This window comes from Pyrgilauda ruficollis, unplaced genomic scaffold (assembly GCF_017590135.1).
Source record: "Pyrgilauda ruficollis isolate IOZ18807 unplaced genomic scaffold, ASM1759013v1 scaffold100, whole genome shotgun sequence".
In the NCBI taxonomy this organism is placed as follows: domain Eukaryota; kingdom Metazoa; phylum Chordata; class Aves; order Passeriformes; family Passeridae; genus Pyrgilauda; species Pyrgilauda ruficollis.
This window is the reverse complement of record NW_024508102.1, coordinates 721,767-735,285: the sequence shown is the minus strand read 5'-3', so window position 1 is coordinate 735,285 and position 13,519 is coordinate 721,767. Positions and strand designations below refer to the sequence as shown.

The following is a 13,519-nucleotide window of genomic DNA, read 5'->3' as shown; positions in this document are numbered from 1 at the left end:
CACAATGATACGGACTTTTCCCATGCATTATTCTAGATGGCAGTGTAAATCAACTGAGAATGCAGTCAGTAAAGTTGTTATTGCCAGCTCTAAAAATCCCACACCGTAGCAAAGATTCAAAGAATTATTCATATTTCCTCTCTTCATACGTGCTGTGCTTGAGCAGGCACTCACAGGGAGGTTTTGAAAGCCAAAACAGAGCCATTGTGGGGGGTAAAACAGCCCCAAATCCGGGCATGGGGATTAACCTCTGCCCAGTGATCGCTCTCCAGGTTTGTGCCATTCAGAGACGGTGAGGAGCATCCCCTGCCGGGACAGCCTGTCCCTCCCAGGGCAGTCCCACAGAAATGCCAGCTTTGCCAGCCCATGCCAGGGCCATGGGGCGGTGTCCAAGCCCCGAGGAGCTGTCGGGGCGAGGAAGGAGACTCGGTTTGCAGCGCAGCCGGGGATGGCTCAGCAGCGGCTGCTGCACGCCCAGCTCCAGCCCTCAGCCTGCTGCCACCGGGGCTGCCAGCCCTGCTGCATCGTCCCCGTGCCCCTGGTGGCTCCCTGGTTACCATCTGGGCTCCATCTCCTCCTCCTCCTCCTCCTCCTCCTCCTGCCGAGCTCTAATCCCCGCAGACTCGGCGCCGAGCGCGAGCAGCCAACAGGAGTTGCTTTGTCTGCGCTGACTTGGGTAAGCAAAATTTCCTTTCCTTACGAGCCGTTTGCTGTTCGTGCTCCTGCAGTGAAGCAGGTGGGAGCCCTGCTCACCTGCTTTGCTTTGAATTGGTTTTATCTCGTAGCAGGGAAACACCAGAGGACTTCTCCTCCGTAGTGTCCTCCGGCACTCGTGTTGCGTTCCGCGATTTCATAGAAAGCTGTCTCTGACATTTTCCATCCAACGTGTTGTAGGAAGTCTGGGCTATTTACCATGAAAATGGAGATTTTGCAAGTGTCCCCCAAGTTGCCCTGGAATGGATGGCGTGGTGGGGGGACACGGGAGCTTTGATGTGGGTTTGTTTTTAATGGCGAGCTCGTGGCTTCAATTTCTCGTTCTTTTGTCCCTGAACACAGAGGCTGCCCTGGCACTTCATTCATTCATTCATCCATCCATTCATTCATTCACATGCAGATTTGCTTGCTTTGCTCTATTTTTTTTTTTAAAAATCAAAGCCCTTTGAATTTTTATCCCCCTTTTTTCCTATAAACTTCTAATTCCAAAGGCAAAGCCCTGAAAGCTGCAAGTCTGCTCCCCCTGCACATGGAAGTTTGTCACGAGACCATTAATCATGACTTACAATCATTCTGCTAATGCAGAGCATGCATTCAGGACCAGGGGCTGGCTGCAGATGCATTTGTTGCTGTGGGATGTGGAAGCAGAAGAGATTTCCTCGGGAAAGATTTAAGCAAGGTCATAATAACAAGTCTTGCACCCTGGCAGTGTCGTGCAGGATCAGCCAGGGCAGAGCTTGCTTGGCTCAGGCTGTGGGAGAGCCCAGAGGTCAGACGTTGATGCCACACTTGTTTATTATCTCCTGTCCAGGATATAAACCCAGGTGAAGCCCTGCGTGTGGCTGTGTTTGTTAGGATGGGGAAGCTCCACAAATCAAAGCTGTGTCATGCACTTCACTCCCAGCTCCAGAGGGTCTCACCTGCATTACTTAATGAGCTTTTCACTCCCAGCTCCAGAGGGTCTCACCTGCATTACTTAATGAGCTTTTCAATCTCATTATGCAACCGTGGCACACCGGTGTGCTGGCACTGCCCGGAGGTGAACGGGCACAAGGGCACCACAGCCCCTCGCTGGGATCAGGGGTTAAAATCATGTGAATTATTGAAATAATTATTTAAAATAATGTGAATTCCAGGTGCCTGTGGGTGCCCTCTGTGTGCTTGCCAGGGCTGGGGTCAGGGTGGAGCTGGCAGGGAAGGAGGGCACGGCAGGGGTGGGAGTGTGCAGGTGGGCACAGAGCAGGGCAGGAAATCCCAGCAGCAGGGGTTTGCCCATCCTCTGCCATGGTCCCACTGCTGGGGGAAGTTTCTCCAGCTGAGGGAGTTCATCCATAAACCCAGGGCTGGGCACCGGGAAGGGCACAGGTGCCCAGAGCAGCTGGGGCTGCCCCTGCATCCCTGGCAGTGCCAAGGCCAGGTTGGAGCAGCCTGGGACAGTGAAGGTGTCCCTGCCCATGGCTGACCCATGGCTGGAGGGGCTCTGAGGTCCCTTCCCACCCAAACCAATCTGCGGTTTGGGGATTCTTGCACCACAGCTTGAAAAAATAACAAAAGACAAACAGCAGCTACATCAAGCACTGCCTTGTGCCCAACTGCTGTGAGTGCAACAGGTGATTCAGGCAGAGTGAGAGACCCTGGGGAGCTCCCACAGACCCAGGGAATTCCCATTCTCCCGACCCCACAACTGCTGGGCTGAGAGGCCGTGTCCTGCACCCACCCCTGGGCAAACCCTTCCCCTGGTACCAAAAGAGGGAAATCCAGGGGAAGGATGTGATCCACAGGAGCAGAGGGGGTGAATGTCCATCACCTGAGCACTGCTGGCATCACAGGATGGTTTGGGGACCTTAAAGATCATTCCCTTCCCCCCTGCCACGGGCAGCTTCCCACCTCAGGAGCTCAGACATTCCATTCTTTTGCTCCAGAACAGCAGCATCTCCTCCAGAGAGGCGAGGGCAGGCAGGACATGACTTGTGCTGATGGCACAGGGAAACTGAGGGAGCAGGAATCAGCCCCAGGCGTAGGGAGCGAGGGCTGCTCCTGCAGCCTGTGCCCAGCAGCACTGCCACACCCCAGGGGACAGCAGGAGCAGCTCTGGGACCAGCACATGATTCACAGAGAGCGGGGAAAACACCACCCTCCTTCCCTTGGGAGCAAAACTCCCTTTAAAGTAGGGAACGTGTTGAATTCACAAGGAATTAAACATCGGAATACTCCGGGAGTGGAGCTGAAATGAGCCAGGCTTGGGCAGATTGAACCCCTGGGCTTGGATGGGACAAACTCTCAGAAGTGAGTGTCCATCACCCGCTGTCCCCCAGTGCTGGGGACAGTCACCTCTGCCCGGGCAGGAGGCTCTCCCTGCCCTGTTCCCTCTGTCCCAGGAGCTGCTCCCAGCCAGGACGGGCTGCAGCACAGGAGCCCAAAATGCCACTTGTCCCCAGGGCCAGGCTGACCTACTTGGGGTTTTTATTCTCTTTTTCCACCTCATGTTCTCTGGTTGGCAGCAGCCAGGGACAGGAATGGAGATTTCCTCTCAGTTTTCCCTGTCACTCAGCACCACCCTGCCAGGCCTGATATTTATTTAAAGTGGGTAAAACTCACCTGACATCACAGCTGAATGTCTCTGCCAGCAAATTCTTTTTCTGTGCTATTCCAGATCTGTAGATTTGGGTTTTCTTTGCAGATGACTGCAAAGAAAACATTATTTAGGAACTTCAAGTAATTGGCAGAAAGTTTTCTACTGATTGATCAGCATTTTTGTGAAGGACTTTTGACCTTCCCTGATTTCAAAAGCAAGATAAGGCTGGGCTCTAGAAGGAGCTGCATTTCTGTGAGTTACACAGGCATCACCAACAAGAGGTAAATAAAGGTCAAGTTCATGAGGCCTTTGGTGATTTTATGGACTGAAGGCTTCAACTGTTTACAACTGAGTCAATTTTGGTTTCAATAATGTTAAATTAACCTTTAAAAATTGTGTCAAGGAGCTGAGAACCCTGCAAACGTGCTAATTAAGGAGATAAAGTAGGTTCAGGAGGAATCCAATATCTAAGCAGTCTCTCATGAAAAAAAGACCTTTCAGCTTTTTCTCTGCTTTAATACTTCTGCCTTTTCCAAAGGGATAAAAAACATCCAGGAGAGCTTTTGCTTTGTCTTCTGAAGGCTCAGCAGTGCCCCACAGCCCCTGGCTGCCTTCCTGCCCTGGGCAGGGGATGCTCCCCACTCCCAGGGACGCTCCCTGCTGCCCAGGGTCACTTTTATATCTATTTTTCCCGTGTCTCAGGTTCCTGTCTCAGGTTCCAGTGTCCCTCCCGTCCCCAGACCCGATCTCATGACGAGTTCTGAGGGGTTTGGGGAGCATTTCCCAGCCCCCAGGCCTTGTCCAGCTCTGAGTCCAGCTGTGACTGGGGAGTCCTGGGCTCCCTGACAGCCCAGACCGTGACAGTGATGGTGACAGTGACGGTGACAGTGATGGTGACGGTGACAGTGACAGTGACAGTGACAGTGACCTCTCCTCCTCCTCCTCGCAGCGTTCCTGCTTCCACTCTGGAGGAGATGGGGCGCAAGGAGGAGGATGGCAGCGGCTCCTGGAAGAAGCAGACCAGCAACATCCGCAAAACCTTCATCTTCATGGAGGCCCTGGGCTCGTGAGTACCAGCGCTGGCCCGGGGCAGGAGCAGCCCCAGCCCGGCTCCCCAGGCCCTGCTGGCCCTGCCCAGTGTCCCCAAGCCCTCCTGGCCCTGCCCAGTGTCCCAGGGACCCGCTGCTCTGGGACTGGCCAGGAGCAGTGAGGGGTGCCCAGGAGCAGGTGTGGGGTGCCCAGGAGCAAGTGAGGGGTGTCCTGGACCAGGTGTGGGGTGCCCAGGAGCAGGTGAGGGGTGCTCTGGAGCAGGTGAGGGGTGCCCTGGAGCAGGTGAGGGGTGCTCTGGAGAAGGTGAGGGGTGCTCTGGAGCAGGTGAGGGGTGTCCTGGAGCAGGTGAGGGGTGCCCAGGAGCAGTGAGGGGTGTCCAGGAGCAGGGGTGGGGTGCCCAGGAGCAGTGAGGGGTGCTCTGGAGCAGGTGAGGGGTGCCCAGGAGCAGGTGTGGGGTGCCCAGGAGCAGGTGAGGAGTGTCCTGGAGCAGGTGTGGGGTGCCCAGGAGCAGGTGAGGGGTGTCCTGGAGCAGGTGAGGGGTGCCCAGGAGCAGGTGTGGGGTGCCCAGGATGCTGCTGCTGCTGCTCCCACTCCTGGCTCTCCCTTCCCAAACAGCAGCAGACCCCCAGCCAGCCCCCCCAGCCCCGGGCACAGCCCCAGGTGCCCCCTGCCCTCCCTGCAGCCCCCCTGACCCCGAGGCAGCCTCTCTTGCAGGGAAGGTTTTGGGGTTTTTGCCCCGCTCCTGCTGCTGCAAGGTCAGGGGCTGGCGCAGCACAGAATGACAATAACAAGTTGTATATTTAGCTCAGGAACCCTGACTCAGTCGGGGAATGAAACAAAAACAAGGATGTTGGAGTTGTACAATCCTTCCCTGTGCGTTAACAGCTTCATTTGCCTATTCATGGGGATGAGACAACAAAACATTTCCAAGGTTGTGGGGGAGGAATTGAATTACCTCCACCAGCAAGTTCTGTCATGGACAAATTTTCTGTGACTTCTGAGCCCACAAGAAAGCTCCCAAAGAAGCAGCTACTCCAAATTCTGTGCCTTGTCAGCCTCAGAGATTAATTGAATTATCCAGCAGCTTTCACTAAAGGAACGAGGTTAGAAGAAGCTTTGTTCTCTCCTAGCCCACTTGTTGATTCATCATTTTTAATAAGGGGCATAATTATTATAAACTGTTTGGGACAGAGATGTAGAACAGATGCCCCAGCAGCTGATTTGTAGGTTGTTCATTTCCTACTATTGCTTTAATAGGAAAATTTAGCATTAGAAATTGGGATTTTTCCCACATGCGTCGCTTCAGCTCTCTGAAGAATTGAAATGAAGATCTGGGACTTAAAACCACCTCCAAGTTGTTATCACTTTTCCCCAGGCTCCACAGCACTGCCCTTCCTTGCCCTGCCCTCAGCTCCCTGCAGGGCTTTGCAGACTCACAGCAAGTCCCATTTAACGCCCCCAATTAAGGAGCTGCATCATTAAAGGTTTGATGAGGATTAGTGAGGTCAGGCCCAGCCCAGGGTCACTGTCACTGCCCCAGCCTCGTGCTCAGCTCCCAGGACAAAGCTGTAACAGGATTGGGGGTTTTAGGCAGGTTATAAATACCTGCTGCTGCTGCTGGGGGTGAGCAGACACTCGCTGTGACACTCACTGTCACTTTGTCCCCGAGGGGACACAGGGCCACAGCCTCTGCAGGCAGGAGAGCAAGCAGAGGCTGAATTTAAAGATTAACTGGGCTTCTCCTGCTGTTTTGCATTTTGGATTTGCAGAATGCTGGGTGACACAACCCAAACTGCAGCTCCCTCCTGGACCGTGCAGAATTAACATTTTCCCTGCAGAGAGATCGTGGGGTTTTATTCACATTGCATAACCTTGCCTTGAACACCCTGAGTTTGGGGCTGCTCCAGTACAGTTCCAGCTTTAGAATCAGCACCCACATAAAGTTCCCACCACACAGTTTTCCGTGCTGTTTCCCCTCTCTGTCTGTCCCTCCCGTTCCCAGAAGCAGCACCCCCTGAAATGCAGCTTCTCCCCCTCTCTGCAGAGGTGCCTTCTCTGAAGTTTTCCTGGTGAAGCAGAAAAGCACTGGCAAGCTCTTTGCTCTGAAATGCATCAAGAAGTCTCCTCTCAACAGGGACAGCAGCCTGGAGAATGAAATAGCAGTGCTGAAAAAGTGAGTGTGACAGTGCAAGGAGCATTCCCGATGTGCTGGGGACTTTAAATAAAGGGTCTGGCCCCCACTGATGGTGCCTGGTGCTCCAAAAGGAATTGGATGGATCAATGATCCTCTGCCACGCAGGGGGAGGGACAGCAGCCCCAGAACCCCCAGCGAACTCTCCCTGGTGATTAAAGCAAGATATCTGCTGGGTTTCCCCCCTTTTGTCCTTGCCAGGATTTGTTTCTGACCCACATTTCCCTTTGCAGAATAAAGCACGAAAACATCGTGACTTTGGAAGATATTTATGAGAGCACAACCCACTTCTACCTGGTCATGCAGCTGTGAGTGCCAGCAGAGCCATTCCTCTGGGGCCAGGGCAGGAGCAGGGGCATGTGTGGGATGTCAGCACCAGCCTGGACACTCCTTGTGGCCCCTTGGCCCATCCCCGTTCTAACAGCAGCTTTCTGAACCACGATTTGGGTCTATTTATGCAAATTAATTCCTCACACTTTGGCAGGGCAGAGAGAGAAGTATTTCTAATTAAAGCTGTGCCACGCAGGGTTTCTAGAAATGGAATGGGCACCGTGTCAGCAGCAGGGAACAGCTCTGAGCACCCGGCTGCTGCTGCTTGACTGCAGGTTTAGTAAAGAACAAAACCCTCTAGCCACTTGTGGAGGGGAGCCTGAGGCAGGGCTGGGTCCCTGCAGCCCAGCCCTAGCAGGACTTGCCTCACAAGCTCACCCAAACTGCCCAGCTTTGGCAGCAACCCCCACTGGCAGCCTGGCATTGCACCCAGGAGCATCCATCAGCCTCCCAAAAACTGCTGAGAAAGGAGCAGAAACTCAGCTGAGCTAACACAAAAGCTTTGTCCGCGTTTATCCCGGCGCTTCTCTCTCCCCAGGGTGTCCGGGGGAGAGCTGTTTGACAGGATCCTGGAGCGGGGTGTTTACACGGAGAAGGATGCCAGCCTGGTGATCCACCAGGTGCTGACAGCCGTCAAATACCTGCACGAGAACGGCATCGTGCACCGGGACCTGAAGGTGAGCCCTGCCCGTGCCCCCTCACCTGCTCTGCCCACCTCCTTTGCCATGAATTCACCACGAATTCACCACGAATTCACCACAAATTCACCACGAATTCGCCACGAATTCACCACGAATTCACCACGAATTCACCATGAATTCACCACGAATTCACCACGAATTCACCGTGCCCACAGCCTGAGAACCTGCTGTACCTCACCCCCGAGGAGAACTCCAAAATCATGATCACGGATTTCGGCCTGTCGAAAATGGAGCAGAACGGGATCATGTCCACGGCCTGTGGGACTCCAGGATACGTGGGTGAGCCAGGGGCAGGAGTGGGCTTGTGCTGGTGGATTTCCTGGAGAAAGGGTTGTGCACACCCAGGACATGCCTGGAAGAGGGAAGGAAATACAGCAATATGTTGGTAACAACATGGGACTCACAGATGCACTGCACAGACCCTATAAATGAGTGTAGGGACTGAAAAATCTCAATATTTTAAAAATGCAAAGAAAAGGGTAATTTTAAGGGCAATATATTTATTGAAAAAAATATATAAAAATTATTTTAATGCAATGGGATTTTGTTTAATTCCCACCAGACTGCACTGGCTGGGTGCAGCTCTGTGGTTAAACCTCAGCATGCAGGCAGAGACTGTCTGCGGTTCTTTCTGTGTAACAGCATAAAAAAGATCCAAAAACCACAGACCAGTTCAGCTGGGCAACGGGGCTGCTCCTGGCTGAAACTGCTGCTTCCCCCAGCTGGATAATTCACTATTGCTCAGAGCTGCCCTTTGCTTTGCTGTCCTGCAGCCCCCGAAGTGCTGGCCCAGAAGCCCTACAGCAAAGCCGTGGACTGCTGGTCCATCGGGGTCATCACCTACATCCTGTGAGTACCGGCGGGCAGCAGCATCCCGCTCCTCTCCCGAGTCTGCCCAAACACGGAAATTAAAGGGACGTGGGGAATCGAGCACAGGAGAGGAGATGAAAGGAATCCCACGTGCTCTGTCTGTGCCTCATCCTATGGTTTGTTTTTCCCCAGTTCCCTACAAATACCGTTCCATCTTCCCGGGGACTTTTTGTTTCGTTTCCTCCCACACTTCTCAGCTCGGTACCAGCTGTGGCTTTGTCCTCTCGCTGCTGCAGTGGAGTTTTTAACTCTTTTGTGCAGCTTTGCCGATCCCCTGAGCGGAGAGGGACAGCGGAGGGGGCAGAGCAGCTCCTTGTCACCACTGTCACTCCTCGCTCGCGTGGCCGCGGAGGAGCCAGTGCCACTCTGTGCTGTGTGTGGAGGAGCCTGTGCCCACTCTGTGCTGGCACTGAAGGGCCCCTGTCCCTGCTCTGTTCCAGGCTCTGTGGGTACCCTCCTTTCTATGAGGAAACCGAATCCAAGCTCTTTGAGAAGATTAAGGAAGGCTACTTCGAGTTCGAGTCTCCGTTTTGGGATGATATCTCCGAGTCAGGTAATGAAGGGATGGTGCTGGGTCAGCTTTGAGGCTCCTTCTGACCCAAACCCTTCTGTGATTCTGTAAGAAGGGAAACTGCAGTTTTTTCCCCATTTTTTTCCTCTGTCCCATCAGCCACCACTTCACCAGCCCAAGCTGCTCGTGGAGTTCACTGCAGGCAGCATCCTCACGGCTTATTTCAACATCAATCTTTTATGCAAACAAACAAACCTAGCAGGGGGTGTGCTGGGGTTTAATAACAAACATCACAATCATTCCTGCAAGAAAAACAAAGGGGAAAAAAACCAGGGAGAGATGTAAGAGCTCTTCAAGGCAACTTCTAAATCTGCTCAGTTTTCACTTCATGGTTTCTAGAGTTATTTTTTTGGTGAATAATTCAACTCCAACTCACACAATCTAAGAGTGAAGTTTGGTACATCCAGAATTTATATTTTTTTTCATCTGGAGCTTGTCACTATAAGAATCTTCCTTTACTGGAGTAATCATAGAATTATTAAGGTTGAAAAAGAGCTCCAAGATCAAGTCCAGCCTTTGACTGAATCCCACCAAGCCGCGTCACCAAGTGCCATCTCTCATTTTTGAGCACTTCCAGGGACGGTGACTCCACCACCCTGGCCAGCCCCTCCCAATGCATGACCACTCTTTCAGTGAAGAACTTCTTCCCAAAATCCAACCTGACCCTCCCCTGGTGCAGCGACACAACCCCCTTCTCCTCGGGGCTGACCTCTGTGCTGCTCATCCAGCAGCATTTCCCATGTCCTGTTAGGATCAGCTCTGGAAGAAGGAGACAACAACCCCTGTCTGCTTTTTCCCCCTTTCCCAAACAGCCAAGGACTTCATCCGGCATTTACTGGAGAAGAACCCGAGCGCGAGGTTCACCTGCGAGGAGGCCCTGCGGCACCCCTGGTGAGGCTCGCGGTGCCACGGGCTCCTGCAGCCCCAGGTGTCGCTCTGTGTGCTCGCTGTGCTCCGTGGGAGAGGCAGCAGGAGTGTCCCCGCAGCAGGAGTGTCCCCCACCCCGTCATTAACGTCATTAACATCATTAACGTCACCGCCTCCCCCGCGCTCCGGGCCGGCTCCTTCTTGTGTGCAAAGAAAGCAAACCATGAATAATTAAAGATGCAATTTGTGCATATTTGCCTCCACAAACAGAGGCAGAGGAGAAATCCCACCCTGAGCTTTCCCAGGCTTTGAAGTGTGTGTTTGTGTTACATTTTGTTGCTGTTTTTCCTTTGGGTTTAATTATTGCTGATTGAACGTACAAAGCAGCTCGGTGCTTCCAGAATGTGGAATGCCTTACAAATGCCATCTGCCTACGAGCCCATTTCCTTCTCTTCCATCTGCAGGATTAATGGAAATACAGCCCTTCACCGTGACATCTACCCATCTGTCAGTGCTCAGATCCAGAAAAACTTTGCAAAGAGCAAATGGAGGGTAAGTGGCTGCTGCCGGGAGCCCACAACAAACACCAGTTGCTGTCAGCCAGCACCGAGCAGGGCTTCAGCTGGGTGGGTGAGCACCCAGAACCTGGGATCCTCCAAAGCTGGAGCTGCCTGCAGGCGATGCCTACAGGCTGTTTGCAGCAATATTCCCAAAGTGAGATTCACCACAAACATGGAGCTGCAGGGCTCTCCCCAGCAGAGCAGAGGGCAGGGGGTCATTCCCAGCTGTTCCCTGCTTTTCTTGGCTGGAAGCAGCTGTGAGCTCCAAACATCAGCAGCTTGCACCCGATGGAAAGGGGGTGTTTATGGCAGGAATGTGCCCGTGCCAAACAGCCAGTCCTGACAGCACTGGTGTCACCTGGGGAGGGGGGGACAGCGTGTCCTGGCATCACCAGCTGCTCACTGGGGCTTTTGTCTCCCTCCCCAGCAAGCCTTCAACGCCGCGGCCGTCGTGCACCACATGAAGAAGCTGCACATGAGCGGCCACGGGGCAGCTGAGGGCTCTGTCCCTGCCACAGAGACCTCAGAGCCCCCCAGGCCCAGCAGCCCCACCGGGACCCCCCCGCCAGCAGCGCCAAGCGATGACAAGGACACAGCTCAGGGCCCCTCTCAGGGGCACCCAAACCCACCCAGACCCCCTCAGCCCCAGCAGGACCCGGGACTGGGGGAGGAAAAGCTGCCAAGCTCCCCAGAGGAGGGACCCCTGCCTGGGGACAGCAGCCTGGCCCTGCCGGACACCCCCAGCCCCCCAGAGGAGGGACCCCTGCCTGGGGACAGCAGCCTGGCCCTGCCGGACACCCCCAGCCCCCCGGGCAGGAGCTCCTGTGGCTGCAGCCCCTCCTGTGTGGGCCATGAGAAGATGAAGGCGTCCTCCTGCTCCGAGACAGTGCTGCTCAAAAAGTCTTCAAGATCCCAGTAGGTATCCAGGTCCTTGCCATCAGCTCCCAGCAAATGGAATGGGAATGGAGAGGCCTGGCACAGGAGTCGTGGCCAGCTGGAGGGAGAAGGGGAGGGATGAGCCAGTGCTTTGTTTGGCTGGAAGCTGTGCCCAGCCCAGGCTCAGTTGGTGTCCCAGCACGGGTGAGCAGGGTGCCCAGGCTGGGTGGCACAGCTCCCATGGACTGCAGCTCACTGCTTTTCCACAAGAGTTACCAGTGGCTCGAGCTGCTGCTGCTGAGACCAGACCCTGCCTTGGCTGCAGGGACTGCACCCAGCCCTGCTCTGACAGCTGATGTTGTGTACACTGACACCACGATTCCCCTTCAGAATGATCCTAATTAATTGCAATTTCTCTTCTTTCTGCTCCCTTTCACCCATTCCCAACCAGTCATTTCAAGTCAGAGGTTCTTGTTCCAATGAAAACCAGTAAACACTCGTCTCACTGTGGCACTGGGCAAACTGGAGTTTGTTTGATCATGTGATGGAGGCAGCCACGTGGTCAGAGGTGAGTGCCCTGCAGTCCAATCTTAAGCTGCTCTTAATTAATCCAATTAGGGCAGGCAAAAGGGAAAGGCACAAATAGCACAGTGACTGTACATGAAATGAACAAACCCAGGTTTTTTGCAAGAGCCTTTCACCAGCACCTCTCCAGCCATGAGAGCTCTCAGCTTCCACCAGGGCCAGGCCCCTGACTCAGAATCCAACTTTTGCATCCCAACGAGGTTGCCCAGGGTGAGAGAGGGAGCCAAGCTTGGGTTTGTCATACCAAACTCTACACTGATTTCAAGCTGTTCATGGGAAAAAGATGCAAACCTGTCCCTCAGCTGGGGTTGGGCTGTTCAGCCAGGTCTCAGCTGTGGCCATGAGCACAGGGCTGACAGGAGCTGCAGCTCCAGGGCTCAGCACAGGCAGCTCCTCTCTTTGCCAGGTTTGACTCAGGCAGGCTTGAATGTCTCTGTGAGCAGAGCCCAGAGATGCTCATTTTGTAAAGCAGAGTAAAATGATGCAACCTGGATCCTGTTTGGCCACAGCTTGGCTCAGTGCTGTCATCACTTGTGTGTGAGCAGTGAGGAGCTTTGCTGTCAGATCCTGCTCTGAGCAATGTCCCAAAGCTGTGTCCTGCTGGCACAGCTCTCCTCAAAAGCCACATCAAGCGAGCTCCCTCCTCTCGTGCCCTGTGCCAGTCTCTGCTGATGAGGTTGTTTGATCAGGACTGCAAAGCACAACGGATTAACAGCAGAGCCCAGCGGAGTCAGAGCCCTGCAGACTCCAGAGAGGCCCATTCAGCAATCAGAGCTGTGGCAGCCCTTTGTCCGAGCCACAAAGGGACCCCAGCTGTCCCTGCCCACCGGGGCTCGTCAGCAGCACGATCTGCAGGGAGCAGGGCAGGGGAGCAAAGCCCAGTCCTCACCTGGAATTCTCTCTCTTGCAGAACCAGAAGGGCTCTTTTACTCTTTTCTGCACTTCAGAGCCAGACTCGGAGCAGAAAGGAGGCTCTGCCCAGCCAGCAGCTCTGGAGAGCAGTGACCAGCTGGGGCCAGGGGCACAGCAGTGCCAGGATCCATCCCTGCAGTCAGCTCGGGGTGTTTCTGGATCATTCCAGCTGGGAGGAGGCGAGGGAAGGTCTGAGGCTCCTGCTCCCACACCCAGTGTACATTCTCATAGGGCATCACCAGTGCTGTGAGCTTCTGTTTCCTGCTCCCTGTTTAGGTGTCACTGCACAAACACCCTGAACAACATCAGCCCCACAAACCAAAGCCATGCAGAGCTTTACTCCCGTGGCAGCTCCCATGTTTTTACAGCCCTCTCCTCTCCTCGGGCTTGGTTAGTCCAGGCTTTGGCACTCTGGAGTTCAGCTGCCCAGCCCTCAGTGCAACAGGAGACAGAACCTGCTAGAAACCTCCCTGTGTGTGACAATACCACAGCAAGGTCTGAACTCCCCTGCCAAGGCTGTAATTGCACAATGAACACTTGCTTAATAAAGCTGAGATTTGTTTTGTAAAGGGCCTCTTGGTTATTCATAGAAATCTGACATGGAAATGGTCTGTTAAGTCCCTCCTAAAGCTTTCCCTGTGCATCCCAGACCTGCTCCCACTGGTGTTTTTGTGGCAAAATGTTCTGTGGAAAATAAGCAGATTGTGGCAGAAAAAT

The 13,519-nt window shown here is 54.0% G+C and overlaps 1 protein-coding gene across 1 annotated transcript; it reads left to right on the top strand.

Annotated features, from left to right (window-relative positions):
* Positions 1–4,263: 4,263 nt before the first annotated feature.
* CAMK1G (calcium/calmodulin dependent protein kinase IG) lies at positions 4,264–13,309 on the top strand. The gene is made up of 12 exons (XM_041467407.1): positions 4,264–4,355; positions 6,384–6,512; positions 6,764–6,838; positions 7,399–7,537; positions 7,717–7,840; positions 8,335–8,410; positions 8,872–8,984; positions 9,815–9,893; positions 10,334–10,421; positions 10,857–11,344; positions 11,757–11,873; positions 12,801–13,309. Exons 1-11 carry the CDS (start codon positions 4,264–4,266, stop codon positions 11,848–11,850), a joined length of 1,497 nt encoding a protein of 498 aa, XP_041323341.1. The 3' UTR covers positions 11,851–11,873; positions 12,801–13,309.
* Positions 13,310–13,519: the final 210 nt, after the last annotated feature.

What these genes read in the sequence shown, in the direction of transcription:
- CAMK1G (XM_041467407.1), top strand. Translation starts at nt 4,264, where the DNA reads ATGGGGCGCAAGGAGGAGGATGGCAGCGGCTCCTGGAAGAAGCAGACC. An exon ending in GGATGATATCTCCGAGTCAG is followed by an intron (nt 8,985 to 9,814) that starts GTAATGAAGGGA and finishes TTTCCCAAACAG; the next exon opens with CCAAGGACTTCATCCGGCAT. An exon ending in AAAAAGTCTTCAAGATCCCA is followed by an intron (nt 11,345 to 11,756) that starts GTAGGTATCCAG and finishes ATTCCCAACCAG; the next exon opens with TCATTTCAAGTCAGAGGTTC.